General features: G+C 52.1%; 1 protein-coding gene across 4 annotated transcripts in view; it reads left to right on the plus strand.

The window, feature by feature from the left end:
* The first annotated feature begins 7,066 nt into the window (after window positions 1-7,066).
* The window catches only part of stim1b (stromal interaction molecule 1b), a 111,672-nt gene continuing 104,872 nt past the window's right edge, over window positions 7,067-13,866 (plus strand). For all 4 annotated transcript variants that reach the window (XM_072477533.1, XM_072477534.1, XM_072477535.1 and 1 more), the window contains exon 1: window positions 7,067-7,194. In XM_072477533.1, coding sequence (XP_072333634.1) covers window positions 7,129-7,194 — 66 coding nt within the window. In that variant the 5' untranslated portion in view covers window positions 7,067-7,128. The remainder of the gene's footprint in view (window positions 7,195-13,866) is intronic.

The raw sequence follows: 13,866 nt of genomic DNA on the forward strand, positions 1-13,866 counted from the left end.
GTACTGTACACCCTGTGCCTTCCTCCATTGTGCCTCTGCAGTGCCCGTAGTCAGCAAGTCAAATTCTACATGTAGCCTTTGCCTTTCCCTGTACAGTCCCTCCTCCGGTGCTTCCGCATATTGTCTGTCCACCCTCAAAAGTTCTTGCAGCAACCGCTCCCGTTCCTTACTCTCCTGCTTCCCTTTATGTGCCCTTATTGATATCAGCTCCCCTCTAACCACCGCCTTCAACGCCTCCCAGACCACTCCCACCTGGACCTCCCCATTATCATTGAGTTCCAAGTACTTTTCAATGCACCCCCTCACCCTTAGACACACCCCCTCATCTGCCATTAGTCCCATGTCCATTCTCCAGGGTGGGCGCCCTCCTGTTTCCTCCCCTATCTCCAAGTCTACCCAGTGTGGAGCGTGATCCGAAATGGCTATAGCCGTATACTCAGTTCCCCTCACCTTCGGGATCAACGCCCTTCCCAGCACAAAAAAGTCTATTCGCGAGTAGACTTTATGGACATAGGAGAAAAACGAGAACTCCTTACTCCTAGGTCTGCCAAATCTCCACGGGTCTACACCTCCCATCTGCTCCATAAAATCTTTAAGTACCTTGGCTGCTGCTGGCCTCCTTCCAGTCCTGGACTTCGACCTATCCAGCCCTGGTTCCAACACCGTATTAAAATCTCCCCCCATTATCAGCTTTCCCATCTCTAGGTCCGGAATGCGTCCTAGCATCCGCCTCATAAAATTGGCATCATCCCAGTTCGGGGCATATACGTTTACCAAAACCACCGTCTCCCCCTGTAGTTTGCCACTCACCATCACGTAGCTGCCCCCGTTATCCGCCACTATACTCTTTGCCTCGAACATTACCCGCTTCCCCACTAATATAGCCACCCCCCTGTTTTTCGCATCTAGCCCCGAATGGAACACCTGCCCCACCCATCCTTTGCGTAGCCTAACCTGGTCTATCAGTTTCAGGTGCGTTTCCTGTAACATAACCACATCTGCCTTAAGTTTCTTAAGGTGTGCGAGTACCCGTGCCCTCTTTATCGGCCCGTTCAGCCCTCTCACGTTCCACGTGATCAGCCGGGTTGGGGGGCTTCCTACCCCCCCCCCCCCCCCTTGTTGATTAGCCATCCCCTTTTTCCAGCTCCTCACCCGGTTCCCACGCAGCTGTATCTCCCCCAGGCGGTGCCCCCCCGCCCATCCCCTCCCATACCAGCTCCCCCCTCTCCCCAGCAGCAGCAACCCAGTAATTCCCCCCTCCCACCCCCCCCGCTAGCTCCCCCGCTAGCGTAATTACTCCCCCCATGTTGCTCCCAGAAGTCCGCAAACTCTGGCCGACCTCGGCTTCCCCCCGTGACCTCGGCTCGCACCATGCGACGCCCCCTCCTTCCTGCTTCTCTATTCCCGCCATGATTATCATAGCGCGGGAACCAAGCCCGTGCTTCTCCCTTGGCCCCGCCCCCAATGGCCAACGCCCCATCTCCTCCACCTCCCCTCCTCCCCCCATCACCACCTGTGGAAGAGAGAAAAGTTACCACATCGCAGGATTAGTACATAAAACTCCTCTTTCCCCCCCTTTTTAACCCCCCTCTTCGCCCCCCACATTCGCCCCACCACTTTGTTCAAACGTTCTTTTTAATAACCCGCTCATTCCAGTTTTTCTTCCACAATAAATGTCCACGCTTCATCCGCCGTCTCAAAGTAGTGGTGCCTCCCTCGATATGTGACCCACAGTCTTGCCGGTTGCAGCATTCCAAATTTTATCTTTTTATGAAGCACCGCCTTGGCCCGATTAAAGCTCGCCCTCCTTCTCGCCACCTCTGCACTCCAGTCTTGATAAACGCGGATCACCACGTTCTCCCATTTACTGCTCCGAGTTTTCTTTGCCCATCTAAGGACCATTTCTCTATCCTTAAAACGGAGGAATCTCACCACCATGGCTCTGGGAATTTCTCCTGCTCTCGGTCCTCGCGCCATCACTCGGTATGCTCCCTCCACCTCCAACGGACCCGCCGGGGCCTCCGCTCCCATTAACGAGTGCAGCATCGTGCTCACATATGCCCCGACGTCCGCTCCCTCCGCACCTTCAGGAAGACCAAGAATCCTCAGGTTGTTCCTCCTTGCGTTGTTCTCCAGTGCCTCCAACCTTTCCACACATCGTTTCTGATGTGCCTCATGCGTCTCCGTCTTCACCACCAGGCCCTGTATGTCGTCCTCATTCTCGGCTGCCTTTGCCTTCACGACCCGAAGCTCCCGCTCCTGGGTCTTTTGTTCCTCCTTTAGCCCTTCGATCGCCTGTAGTATCGGGGCCAACAGCTCTTTCTTCATTTCCTTTTTGAGCTCTTCCACACAGCATTTCAAGAACTCTTGTTGTTCAGGGCCCCATGTTAAACTGCCACCTTCCGACGCCATCTTGGTTTTTGCTTGCCTTCCTTGCCGCTGTTCTAAAGGATCCACTGCAATCCGGCCACTTTCTCCTCCTTTTTTCATCCGTATCCGGGGGGATTCCCTTCTGGTTTACCGCACAGTGTTTTTAGCCGTCAAAATTGCCGTTGGGGCTCCTATCAAGAGCCCAAAAGTCCGTTTCACCGGGAGCTGCCGAAACGTGCGACTCAGCTGGTCATCGCCGCACCCGGAAACCGCTATTGAATATGTTTAAGGCAGAGGTAGATTCTTGACTAAAATAAAAGCAAATTACTGCGGATGCTGGAATCTGAAATGAAAGAGAAAATGCTGGAAAATCTCAGCAGGTTCGGCAGCATCGGTCAGGAGAGAAAAGAGCGAACGTTTCGAGTCCGATGACTCTTTGTCAAAGCAGATTCTTGACCGACAGGGTGTCGGAGTTTGGGGTAAGGCGGAATGTGGAGATAAGCTGTGATCTTATTGAATGATGCACCAATCTCAAGGGCACAATAACGTGCTCCTCCTAATTCGAATTAAAACACCCCAAAGCACTTCACAGGAGTGATTATCAAGCAACATTTGCACCAAGCAAAAAAATATGAGGCAGATGACCAAAAGCTTGATCAGAGGTAGATTTTAGGGAGCATCTTAAAGCAGGGCTGAGTGGTCAGGCACCGGAACGGTTTAGGGAGACATTCTGAGCTTGGGACCCAGGCGGCTGAGGGTACATCTGCCAACGAATAAGCGATTAATAACGGAGAGGCCAGAAGTGGAAGATCACCGAGATCTTGGAGGGTTGTCGGGCCGGGGAAGGTTACAGGGATATGGAGAGAAAATAGAAGCTGGAGGAGGCCATTCGGCCCTACGAGCCTGCTCCGCCATTTGTTATGGATGTGGCTGATGGAGAGGAATTTGAAAGCAAAGGTGGGAGTTTTAAAATCAAGTTGCTGGACCGGGAGCCAATGTAGGTAAGTGAGCACAGGGTGATGGAACTTGGTGCAAGTTAGGTTCCAGGCAGCAGAGTTTTCTATGGAGGGTGGTTGGTGCGTCACCAGCCAAGAGAGGATTGGAATAGTCAGGTCTACAGGTGACGACGTTTTTTTTTTAATAAACATTTTATTGAGGTATTTTTTGGTATCACAACAACAACACAATAAACAACGTACATGAAACTATAAACATAGTGCAAAAGCCGTCCCCCCCCCCCCCCCCCCCCCCCTTACAGGTCCCACCTTTATTAACCCCCTAGTCTAAGCTAAACTACCCCCCCCCCCCCTCCCTTCTGCTGACAATTAATTTTCCGCGAAGAAGTCGACGAACGGTTGCTACCTCCGGGCGAACCCTAACAGTGACCCTCTCAAGGTGAACTTGATTTTCTCCAAACAGAGAAAGCTAGCCATGTCCGATAGCCAGGTCTCCGACTTCGGGGGCTGAGAGTCCCTCCAAGCTAATAGTATCCGTCTCCGGGCTACCAGGGAAGCAAAGGCCAGAACGTCTGCCTCTTTCTCCTCCTGGATTCCCGGGTCTTCCGACACTCCGAAAATCGCCACCTCTGGACTCGGCGCCACCCTTGTTTTTAACACCGTGGACATGACATCTGCAAACCCCTGCCAAAATCCCCTCAGCTTGGCACATGCCCAGAATATGTGGACGTGATTCGCTGGTCCTCCTGCACATCTTGCACATCTGTCTTCCACCCCAAAGAATCTACTCAACCGGGCCACTGTCGTGTGAGCCCGGTGAACGACTTTAAATTGTATCAGGCTGAGCCTGGCATATGTTGCGGACGCGTTGACTCTACTCAACGCGTCCACCCATAGACCATCCTCTATCTCTCCTCCCAGCTCCTCCTCCCACTTTCGCTTCAGCTCCTCAATCTGCTTCTCCTCTGACCCCATAAGTTCCTTGTAAATGTCCGAGACGCTCCCTTCTCCTACCCACCCTCTGGAAACTGCCCTGTCCCGAATCCCCCTTAGCGGCAGGAGTGGGAAGGTTGACACCTGTTTACGTAGGAAGTCCCGCACTGCAGATACCTGAATTTGTTTCCCCTCGTCAACCCTAACTTCTCCTCCAGTGCCCTCATACTCGGAAAGCTCCCCTCAATAAACATATCCCCCGTCCCCTCAATCCCTGCTCTCCGCCATATCCGGAACCCCCTATCCATACTTCCCGGGGCAAACCGGTGATTATTACAGATTGGGGACCAGACAGATTTTCCCTCTGCTCCCACATGTCTCCTCCATTGGCCTAGACTCTCAGGGCCATCACCATCACGGGGCTAGTGGAGTACCGAGCCAGCGGGAACGGCAGAGGCGCAGTTACCAACGCCCCAGACTGGTTCCCTTGCATGACGCCGCCTCCATACGCTCCCGTGCCGACTCCTCCCCCACCACCCACTTCCTGATCATGGCTATATTCGCTGCCCAGTAATAGCTGCTAAAATTTGGCAGCGCCAGCCCGCCCTCTCCCCGACTCTGATCAAGCATTACCTTCCTTACCCGCGGGGTCTTGCCAGCCCAAACAAAGCCAGAGATCACTTTGTTGACCCGTTAAAAAATGACCACGGAGTAAAGATGGGGAGACATTGAAACACAAACAGGAATCTCGGGAGGACCGTCATCTTCACCGTCTGTACCCTCCCAGCCAGTGACAACGGGAGCGTGTCCCATCTCCGAAAATCATCCTTCATTTGGTCGAGTAGTCGGGCCAGATTTAATTTATGCAGCCGGTCCAATTCCCGCGCCACTTGAATGCCTAGGTACCTAAAGCTTCCCCCTACTAATCTAAACAGCAGCTCCCCCAATCGCCTCTCCTGTCCCCTCGCCTGGACCGCAAACATCTCACTTTTCCCCATATTTAGCTTGTACCCCGAAAACCGGGCAAATTCCCCGAGAATCCTCATGATTTCACCCATCCCCTCTATTGGGTCCGATGCATACAGAAGCAGGTCGTCTGCATAGAGCGAGACTCTGTGCTCTACCCGCCCCCCCCGGACTTCAAGCAGTCTCCAAGCAGCACGGTTATACCCTTGTTTTCTCACATTTATTCTTAGGAAAGGGCATCAGCGGCCAGACTAATTTATTACCCACCCCGAGATCCTGGACGCCTTTTTGAATTACCCAGGAGCTTGTAGCCTACAGTTCCCCATTATGTTCGCCATGACCATGCCTCAGCCAAGTCGAGCTGACTTGCCAACCAGTTAACGCCTGTTTTTCCTAAATGTTTTGAATTGTTTGAAATTTGGCATTTGTGCTGGTGAGTAAAAGATGAAAAACTTTGACAACATGTCTCTCAGCAATATTCAAGTAAGGGCGGCACAGTGGTTAGCACGGCTGCCTCCCAGCGCCAAGGACCCGGGTTCAATCTGGTCTCGGTACACTGTCTGTGCGGAGTCTGCACGTTCTCCCTGTCTCTGCGTAGGTTTCCTCCAGTTTCCTCCCACAGTCCAAGGATGTGAAGGTCGGGTGGATTGGCCATGCCAAATTGCCCATTAGTGTCCAAAAGGCCAGGTGTGGTTACTGGGTTACGGGGAGGCGTGGGCCTAGGTAGGGTACTCTTTCCAACAGCCGGTGAAGACTCGATGGGCCGAATGACCTCCTTCTGCGCTGTATGGATTCTCCGATTCTAAGCTTGTGGTAATGGGTCTTCCCTTTAAAGGTTGCAGTCATGAATGGTGCTCGCACTATGGTGCAGCAAGTGACAGCTATAGCTGTCCGTAAAAGGATGCTGCCATCAAGCTAATACAGCCTGGCCCTAATGCCAATTTTGCAAAATAAAGAGAGAAGATTGTGGAAATGCTCAGCAGGTCTATGAAGAGAGAAACATAATGAATGTTTCAGGTCTGTGATCTTTCATTTGAATAAGTTCTGAAACTTTAACTCTGTTTCCCTCTCCACAGATGCCCCTTGATCTGAGTATCCCCAGCACTTTCGGTTTTCATTTCAGACTTCCGTCATCTGCAATATTTTGCTTCTGAGAATAAAGACCGATCCTAAAAGCCTCAGCATAGAAATATTCACCGCTGGTGGAGGCAGCAGTGTTACTGAAGCTAAATTCAGATTTCAGCAGTAGTGTTTTACAATGTTGGCAGGAATTACAGGGCCGCACTGACCGAACCGCTTCATAAAGCAACTGGGACTCCAGGATGTTTCCAACTCTGCCTGCTTTGCACTTGACTGAAATCTTGGTGACAGGACTGTGCAGACAGACCTTCATTAAAAGGCTATGTTTTGCAGCCACAGAGCATTTGGTTGCTGGCCCAGCTCTCTCGTTCTGTGCTACGACATGGTCTGCAGTGGAGTGAGTATCTGGTTCTAATACATCAAAAGCTTCGCTGCCAGGGATTAGGATGTATAATGTCACCCTGCCCTTTACATTCTTATTTCAGAAGTGTTTGCTGCAGGAGAGCAAAGAATTATTCCAGATACTTTTTCAAAGCCGGCAGGGCTGACATTTGTCGAGAGCTCAGGTATTGATTTTGAGAGCATCTTAATGGATTTGGGGGCAATGCAGGCACGATGGCCTCTCTGTACCCCACTGTTGTGTATGCGTGCCCCAGCAATGGGTGTTAATGTTGATGGGTTTTGTTGCGTGTATTTTCTTCAGAGAGCAGTGCTGGGGTTGAGATTGGTTCCCAATCTAATTTTGTTCTTCCCTTCAGATCTCTGCAGGATTGATGAAGCCTCGTGCCACATCGAGGAGGAGGTGCTCCGCTTCGAAGCCATCATGAGTATTCACAAACAGATGGATGACGATGCCAATGGAAATGTCGACGTGGAGGAGAGTGATGAGGTCAGTCAGAGTACAATTGCAACTGTCGACACACAAATACTAGCAATTCAAATTCATCCCTTGCCCATGCTGGCAAGAAGACAGCAAGACCTCAAGTCCCAGCAAATAACAAATCTAGGAGATAATGCTACTGTTGTCGAACTTGCTTCCCTGGGAATTGGCTTTCCTGCATTTGTATTTTGAAAGCCTAGTAATAGATGTGTTAAAAGCTCTTAAATAATTGAATCTAATGATCCTCCTTTATGGAAAGTGTCTTCAGTTTTTGTTTTGAAGACTACTGGAGTTGTTGCAAACATCATGTGTTCAGCTCTGTCTATACTCTTCTGTTTCTCTGTTACTAATCTGATCATTGGTGACAATGTATGGTTCCACTGAAGGAGCAGAGCTGCTAGTTAAGAACCTCTCTTGTAAATGTTATATTGATACAATTGTGCTTTGTGATTTGCTCTTTCAGGGAACGTTAGTTTCAGAAAGGCAACCACTAGGACCATTTTGTGGTGGTGCTGGTGGGGATAGCCTCCTATTTGGTACTGGGGTGCGCTCTGCAGGTCGATGGGTAGACTCATCACTCCTGTGTAGATCAGAAGAGAGAATCTAACCACCTCTCCTTGAAGTTCAGTGGCACTTCTATCGCTGAATCCCCCACTATCAACCTCCTGGGGGGTTACCATGGCCAGCAACTCAACTGGGCTAGTCATATAAACATTGTGGCTACCAGAGCAGGTCAGCGACTCGGAATTCTGCACAGTAACTCATATCCTGACTCCCCAAAGCCTGTCCTTCATCTACAAGGCACAAGTCAGGAGGGTGATTGAATACGTCCCATTTGCCTGGATGAGTGCAAAACCAATCAAGAAGCTCGACACCATCCAGGACAAAACAGACCCACTGAGTCAAAATCCTGGAACTCTTTCCCTAAAAGCACTGTGGGTGTACCTACACCACATGGATTGCAGGAGCAGCTCACCACCACCTTTCCAAGGGCAATTAGGGATGGGCAATAATGTTAGCCGAGCCTGCGACACCCACATCCATGAATGAATAGAAAAACAGGAAGAAGCAGGTGCTGGGATTTTCGACACCAGGAAACAAAGAACAAAGAAAAGTACAGCACAGGTACAGGCCCTTCGGCCCTCTAAGCCTGTGCTGATTATGATGCCTTTACAAAAAAAAACCTTCTGCCCTTACTCGGTCCCTATTCATGTATCCATCCAGATGCCTCTAAAATGTTGCTACCATGCCGCTTCCACCACATCCTCTGGCTTTCGCTCTGTGTGTGAAAAACTTACCGTTGCACTCTCTCTGAAGCTTCCACGTTCTCCTGATAATGAGGTGACCAGAACTGCACGCAATACTCCAAATATGGCCTAACCAAGGTTTTATACAGCTGCAACATGATTTCACAAGTCCTGTACTCAATGTGCCGGCTGATGAAAGCAAGCGTGCCATATGCGGAATATTTGGCTAATGGTAAAGTTCTTGGAAGTGTGGATGAGCAGAGGGATCTAGGTGTTCATGTACATAGATCCCTGAAAGTTGCCACCCAGGTTGATAGGGTTGTGAAGAAGGCCTATGGAGTGTTGGCCTTTATTGGTAGAGGGATTGAGTTCCGGAGTCAGGAGGTCATGTTGCAGCTGTACAGAACTCTGGTACGGCCGCATTTGGAGTATTGCGTACAGTTCTGGTCACCGCATTATAGGAAGGACGTGGAAGCTTTGGAGCGGGTGCAGAGGAGATTTACCAGGATGTTGCCTGGTATGGAGGGAAAATCTTATGAGGAAAGGCTGATGGACTTGAGGTTGTTTTCGTTGGAGAGAAGAAGGTTAAGAGGAGACTTAATAGAGGCATACAAAATGATCAGGGGGTTGGATAGGGTGGACAGTGAGAGCCTTCTCCCGCAGATGGAAATGGCTGGCACGAGGGGACATAGCTTTAAACTGAGGGGTAATAGATATAGGACAGAGGTCAGAGGTAGGTTCTTTACGCAAAGAGTAGTGAGGCCGTGGAATGCCCTACCTGCTACAGTAGTGAACTCGCCAACATTGAGGGCATTTAAAAGTTTATTGAATAAACATATGGATGATAATGGCATAGTGTAGGTTAGATGGCTTTTGTTTCGGTGCAACATCATGGGCCGAAGGGCCTGTACTGCGCTGTATTCTATGTTCTATGCCTTCTTAATCACCTTGCCCACCTGTGTTGCCACATTTAGGGAACTATGGACCTGCACGCCCAGATCCCTCTGCATGTTAATGTTCCTCAGGGTTCTGCCATTTATAGTATAACTCATACCTAGATTTCATCCTCCAAAATGCATCACCTCCCGTTTGTCCGGATTAAACTCCACCTACCATTTCTGTGCCCAAGTCTCCAATCTATCTATATCCTGTTGTATCCTTGACAATCCTCTGCACTATCAGCAACTCCCTCAATCTTCGTGTCATCCGCAAACTTACTAATCAAACTCCCACATGTTCCTCCATATCATTTATATATACTGCAAACAACAGAGGTCCCAGCACTGATCCCTGCAGAACACCACTAGCTACAGATCTCCATTCGCTAGTCTTTGTCTTCTATAACCAACCCAGTTCTGCATCCATCTAGCCAGCCCACCCTGAATCCCATGTGATTTTAGTTTTGTAGACCTCTGTTCAACACTTGTCGGAGGATCTCTAGGGGCAAAGACACTGATGAAAAATGGCCTATCTGACAAAAATATGTAAACTGGATTAGTCGACTGTAATGTGCTGGGAAAGTTGTGTTTCCCAGTGAATGCAGCGCACTCATACAACAATACAACATGCTGGAAATAAACCCAGGTCCATCGCACTAAAGAGAAAGGAGATCAACCGGGCTCCAACGGTATGGCAGCTTCTGTAGGAGGAAAGCTGTGGGTCCACGCTGGTTTGCAGGGTAGGTCTTATGAGGAAAGGTTGAGGGAGCTGGAACTTTTCTCTTTGGAGCGGAGGAGAATGAGAGGCGACTTAATAGAGGTTTATAGGATAATGAGGGGGATAGATAGAGTGGACTTTGAGAGACTATTTCCTCGGGTGGATGTAGCTGTTACAAGGGGGCATAACTATAAGATTCAGGGTGGGAGATATAGGAGGGATGTCCGAGGTAGGTTCTTTACTCAAAGCGTGGTTAGGGTGGGGAATGGACTGCCTGCTGTGATGGTGGAGTCGGACACTTTAGGAAGTTTCAAGTTGTTATTGGATAGGCACATGGAGCACAGCAGAATGGCAGGGAGTGGGATAGCGTGATCTTGGTTTCGGACGAGGCTCTACACAACATCGAGGGCCGAAGGGCTTGTTCTGTGCTGCACTGTTCTATATTCCAGGTTCGCACTGATGCGGTTCTGAGGGAGCACTGCAATGTTGGAGGGACAGAATTGATGGGCCTCTGCCTATCTGTGTCCCTCTCTTTCTACCCTCCCTACCCTGTGTTTGTTTCCCCCCCACCACCACCCTGTTTCTTCTGTCCCATCACCACCCCGCCCCTCTTCCATATAGCGAATTCTATTACATTCCTGACTTGTTCTCAAAATACTTTTCCCCCTTTCTCTCCCCTTTGTCCCCCTCTCTGGTTCTCTCTCTCCCCCTCTGCCTCTCCCCCTCTGCCTCTCCCACTCTGCCTCTCCCCCTCTGCCTCTCCCCCTCTGCCTCTCCCCCTCTGCCTCTCCCCCTCTGCCTCTCCCCCTCTCGCTGCCTCTCCCCCTCTCGCTGCCTCTCCCCCTCTCGCTGCCTGTCTCTCTCTCGCTGCCTCTCTCTCTCTCGCTGCCTCTCTCTCTCTCTCGCTGCCTCTCTCTCTCTCGCTGCCTCTCTCTCTCTCGCTGCCTCTCTCTCTCTCGCTGCCTCTCTCTCTCTCGCTGCCTCTCTCTCTCTCGCTGCCTCTCTCTCTCTCGCTGCCTCTCTCTCTCTCGCTGCCTCTCTCTCTCTCGCTGCCTCTCTCGCAGTCCCTCTCTTGCTCTCGCTGTCTGTCTTTGTCTCTCTCTCTCTCGCTGTCTCTCTCTCGCTGTGTCACTCTCGCTGTGTCTCTCTGGCTGTGTGTCTCTCTGGCTGTGTGTCTCTCTGGCTGTGTGTCTCTCTGGCTGTGTGTCTCTCTGGCTGTGTGTCTCTCTGGCTGTGTGTCTCTCTGGCTGTGTGTCTCTCTGGCTGTGTGTCTCTCTGGCTGTGTGTCTCTCTGGCTGTGTGTCTCTCTGGCTGTGTGTCTCTCTGGCTGTGTGTCTCTCTGGCTGTGTGTCTCTCTGGCTGTGTGTCTCTCTGGCTGTGTGTCTCTCTGGCTGTGTGTCTCTCTGGCTGTGTGTCTCTCTGGCTGTGTGTCTCTCTGGCTGTGTGTCTCTCTGGCTGTGTGTCTCTCTGGCTGTGTGTCTCTCTGGCTGTGTGTCTCTCTGGCTGTGTGTCTCTCTGGCTGTGTGTCTCTCTGGCTGTGTGTCTCTCTGGCTGTGTGTCTCTCTGGCTGTGTGTCTCTCTGGCTGTGTGTCTCTCTGGCTGTGTGTCTCTCTGGCTGTGTGTCTCTCTGGCTGTGTGTCTCTCTGGCTGTGTGTCTCTCTGGCTGTGTGTCTCTCTGGCTGTGTGTCTCTCTGGCTGTGTGTCTCTCTGGCTGTGTGTCTCTCTGGCTGTGTGTCTCTCTGGCTGTGTGTCTCTCTGGCTGTGTGTCTCTCTGGCTGTGTGTCTCTCTGGCTGTGTGTCTCTCTGGCTGTGTGTCTCTCTGGCTGTGTGTCTCTCTGGCTGTGTGTCTCTCTGGCTGTGTGTCTCTCTGGCTGTGTGTCTCTCTGGCTGTGTGTCTCTCTGGCTGTGTGTCTCTCTGGCTGTGTGTCTCTCTGGCTGTGTGTCTCTCTGGCTGTGTGTCTCTCTGGCTGTGTGTCTCTCTGGCTGTGTGTCTCTCTGGCTGTGTGTCTCTCTGGCTGTGTGTCTCTCTGGCTGTGTGTCTCTCTGGCTGTGTGTCTCTCTGGCTGTGTGTCTCTCTGGCTGTGTGTCTCTCTGGCTGTGTGTCTCTCTGGCTGTGTGTCTCTCTGGCTGTGTGTCTCTCTGGCTGTGTGTCTCTCTGGCTGTGTGTCTCTCTGGCTGTGTGTCTCTCTGGCTGTGTGTCTCTCTGGCTGTGTGTCTCTCTGGCTGTGTGTCTCTCTGGCTGTGTGTCTCTCTGGCTGTGTGTCTCTCTGGCTGTGTGTCTCTCTGGCTGTGTGTCTCTCTGGCTGTGTGTCTCTCTGGCTGTGTGTCTCTCTGGCTGTGTGTCTCTCTGGCTGTGTGTCTCTCTGGCTGTGTGTCTCTCTGGCTGTGTGTCTCTCTGGCTGTGTGTCTCTCTGGCTGTGTGTCTCTCTGGCTGTGTGTCTCTCTGGCTGTGTGTCTCTCTGGCTGTGTGTCTCTCTGGCTGTGTGTCTCTCTGGCTGTGTGTCTCTCTGGCTGTGTGTCTCTCTGGCTGTGTGTCTCTCTGGCTGTGTGTCTCTCTGGCTGTGTGTCTCTCTGGCTGTGTGTCTCTCTGGCTGTGTGTCTCTCTGGCTGTGTGTCTCTCTGGCTGTGTGTCTCTCTGGCTGTGTGTCTCTCTGGCTGTGTGTCTCTCTGGCTGTGTGGCTCTCTGGCTGTGTGGCTCTCTGGCTGTGTGGCTCTCTGGCTGTGTGTCTCTCTGGCTGTGTGTCTCTCTGGCTGTGTGTCTCTCTGGCTGTGTGTCTCTCTGGCTGTGTGTCTCTCTGGCTGTGTGTCTCTCTGGCTGTGTGTCTCTCTGGCTGTGTGTCTCTCTGGCTGTGTGTCTCTCTGGCTGTGTGGCTCTCTGGCTGTGTGGCTCTCTGGCTGTGTGGCTCTCTGGCTGTGTGGCTCTCTGGCTGTGTGGCTCTCTGGCTGTGTGGCTCTCTGGCTGTGTGGCTCTCTGGCTGTGTGGCTCTCTGGCTGTGTGGCTCTCTGGCTGTGTGGCTCTCTGGCTGTGTGGCTCTCTGGCTGTGTGGCTCTCTGGCTGTGTGGCTCTCTGGCTGTGTGGCTCTCTGGCTGTGTGGCTCTCTGGCTGTGTGGCTCTCTGGCTGTGTGGCTCTCTGGCTGTGTGGCTCTCTGGCTGTGTGGCTCTCTGGCTGTGTGGCTCTCTGGCTGTGTGGCTCTCTGGCTGTGTGGCTCTCTGGCTGTGTGGCTCTCTGGCTGTGTGGCTCTCTGGCTGTGTGGCTCTCTGGCTGTGTGGCTCTCTGGCTGTGTGGCTCTCTGGCTGTGTGGCTCTCTGGCTGTGTGGCTCTCTGGCTGTGTGGCTCTCTGGCTGTGTGGCTCTCTGGCTGTGTGGCTCTCTGGCTGTGTGGCTCTCTGGCTGTGTGGCTCTCTGGCTGTGTGGCTCTCTGGCTGTGTGGCTCTCTGGCTGTGTGGCTCTCTGGCTGTGTGGCTCTCTGGCTGTGTGGCTCTCTGGCTGTGTGGCTCTCTGGCTGTGTGGCTCTCTGGCTGTGTGGCTCTCTGGCTGTGTGGCTCTCTGGCTGTGTGGCTCTCTGGCTGTGTGGCTCTCTGGCTGTGTGGCTCTCTGGCTGTGTGGCTCTCTGGCTGTGTGGCTCTCTGGCTGTGTGGCTCTCTGGCTGTGTGGCTCTCTGGCTGTGTGGCTCTCTGGCTGTGTGGCTCTCTGGCTGTGTGGCTCTCTGGCTGTGTGGCTCTCTGGCTGTGTGGCTCTCTGGCTGTGTGGCTCTCTGGCTGTGTGGCTCTCTGGCTG

This window comes from Scyliorhinus torazame, chromosome 15 (assembly GCF_047496885.1).
Source record: "Scyliorhinus torazame isolate Kashiwa2021f chromosome 15, sScyTor2.1, whole genome shotgun sequence".
Taxonomy (NCBI): Eukaryota; Metazoa; Chordata; class Chondrichthyes; order Carcharhiniformes; family Scyliorhinidae; genus Scyliorhinus; species Scyliorhinus torazame.